General features: G+C 44.2%; 1 protein-coding gene across 3 annotated transcripts in view; it reads right to left on the reverse strand.

Moving 5' to 3' along the window:
• The window catches only part of LOC125039964 (cell surface glycoprotein 1-like), a 70,043-nt gene that overhangs the window by 51,778 nt on the left and 15,765 nt on the right, over positions 1 to 2,500 (reverse strand). For 2 of the 3 annotated variants that reach the window (XM_047634379.1, XM_047634384.1), the window contains exon 1: positions 1,963 to 2,176. The exons of the other annotated variant lie outside the window; for it this stretch is intronic. In XM_047634379.1, the coding sequence (XP_047490335.1) occupies positions 1,963 to 1,969 (7 nt within the window). In that variant the 5' untranslated portion in view covers positions 1,970 to 2,176. Of the gene's footprint in view, positions 1 to 1,962; positions 2,177 to 2,500 lie in introns of those variants that run through there. 3 annotated transcript variants of the gene reach the window in all.

The raw sequence follows: 2,500 nt of genomic DNA on the forward strand, positions 1-2,500 counted from the left end.
TATTTTTTTCTCTCGCAACTCAGCTTTCTCGTCTGTTCTACCGCCTCCCCCCCCCCATCTTCTCTTCCTCCTCCCCCTCTCCTTCCCTTCGCTCCTCGCCGTCCGCTAGTTCTCCTACCTGACTCCCTCTCTTTAACCTGTCCTTCACCCCCCCCAAACCCCACCCCGCCTAACCTTCATCCCACCCTGCCGACCTCACTAAACTTCCACATCTACGGCGACCCCCGGCTTACCCTAATACCCGGGGCATGGGGCACGTCTCGCCAAGGATGATGCACATACCCACGCTCGCAGACAGACGAACTACACACATACACACAGCTCGACGAACACGCTCTGTGCTGCCCACGCCCTGTAAAAGCTTTTATTGTGCTCTTCCTGGGCGAGAGAGAGCAAGGGTGTCGAGCAAACAGGACTTACTCCATCTGACAGTCAGGTATGCAAGCAAGCAGAAGCAGGGGAAGAAGAAGGAGAGGGAAAAGATGGTGGGAGGCTGGGAGGGGGAGAGAAGGAGAGAGGGGGGATGGGAAGAGAGGGAGGGAGGGAGGGAGGGAGGGAGGGAGGGAGGGAGGGAGGGAGAGGGAGGGAGGGGGAGGGAGAGGGAGAAAGAGAGGGAGAAGGAAAGGGAGGAGAGGGAGAGGGAGAGAAAGAGAGAAAGAGAGGATGGGAGAATGAGAGAGAATGAGAGAATGATAGAATGAGCGAATGAGAGAATGAGAAAGAGAGAATGAGTAAATGAGAGAAAGAGAAAGAGAGAATGAGAGAGAGTGAGACAATGAGAAACAAGGAGAAAGAGATGCAGACGAGAGCGATCGTCGAGCGAGCGAAAGGGAATGAAAAAAGGCGGGCGTGGAAAGAAAGAAAGGAATGGCGGAGGAGGGAGGAGCGAAAATGACCCTGGTAGAGAGAAGCCAATGCGCATCCCCACACAATGCCTAGTGAGTAAGCAGAAACACTCCCTCAATCCTTTGCTGTTGTGAATACCGGGGTTGTACGGCGTCCTGGTTGTTAGCTGGGTAACTAAGCAGTTTACAATTAATACGCTATTGATCGGTGTGATAAATTTGGTTAGTTAATTGTCTAACTGATTGTGCGCATTTGGAATGGATGATTGTCTTGACCCTTAAACCAAAGACCAGCGTCAAAACTTCATCTAATTCGCAATGACCACTTCGTATTCCCCTTTAAAGTAAATTAAAGGTATACTTAACTTCATGAGTTAGTTCAGTCTTTCTAAACTTTCCAATTATATGCTAAACTGTAGGCCTGCAACTCTGACAATCCAGCTGTTTTATACGCACCTATTTCACTAAGATAATGAAAATAATCCTATAAAGAAATATCACCAGAAAAAACCCTTGGATACAAACACATGGTTCACACACCAAATGTTAGAAGCGTTACAATACGATAAGCACCACTCGCGTGAACGTTAATTTATGACAGCTGGAGCGCGTCAAATTCAATCGTTTACATAAAAAACATAATTTTCTTTGCATTTTCTACTTCAGTGTCATATATATTTCCAAATCAGTCCTTTGTTATTTTATTTGGGCGTTTCAACACATGAAGTTCTAGTAATCCCGAAAATATTTATAGTTTCGGCACATAATTTCACAAGTATGGATCTTTGTTTCATAAAGGATAGAAAACGTAATGTAGTCGTTCACACATAACTTGTTTTTCCACTCGGTGGTATCTGTCACTATTGTCACCAATATAATACAGTCTTACAATTATAAAATAAAAGCCCAGCGACAAGTATTTATGTATAAAACAGTCGAAAAAATACTCTATCCAGCGACATTTCGCAACTCTCCCTGTGATGGGGCTATTTCCCTTACAATCGACCAATTTTTAATGAGCTTTTCTCTCACCACATAATCTAATCACATACAAAAAAAGAGATACTGATACCACACATGATAAAAAAAATATAAACACCAAAAATAAAATCTATACCTGGCATTGGGACCAGCGCGTGTCAGCAGGTCACACACACCACAAACACAAGTACACTTTTCTCCAACGCACACTTAGGAGTCTATCACATTTAAATTCCCCAAAAGCTTTCTAAAGGAGGCCGATGATCCCAGCGGTATTTCACAGCCGCTGTAGAACCACTCGCACACACACACGTACACACTCCTTGCTCCACTGACGGCTGGGCAAGACTGGCTTACAGTCACTTTGAAGGACTCGAAGGATCTTGTAGGAGGAGTTTATAGAGTGACCAATTCTTTTATTTTTTTCGATCATTTTCGATCATATCTCGCTCGGTCGATTTTTACTGTTCATTTTGGATCATGATCGCGCTTGCAAATACCGAAAGCATTGTTTGTTAATAAAAATTGGGCTTTATTACTAATAATGGACAGAGTCTTATATCAACTTTGGATAAAAATGCAACGTTGCAACCGCGCAGAACGAGTAAAAAGAAGTAAAATCCTTCTGAGAGACCGATGAAATGCATTGAGGAAGGATGGAGAACCACACAACC

The sequence above is a fragment of the Penaeus chinensis genome, chromosome 3 (genome assembly GCF_019202785.1).
Source record: "Penaeus chinensis breed Huanghai No. 1 chromosome 3, ASM1920278v2, whole genome shotgun sequence".
In the NCBI taxonomy this organism is placed as follows: domain Eukaryota; kingdom Metazoa; phylum Arthropoda; class Malacostraca; order Decapoda; family Penaeidae; genus Penaeus; species Penaeus chinensis.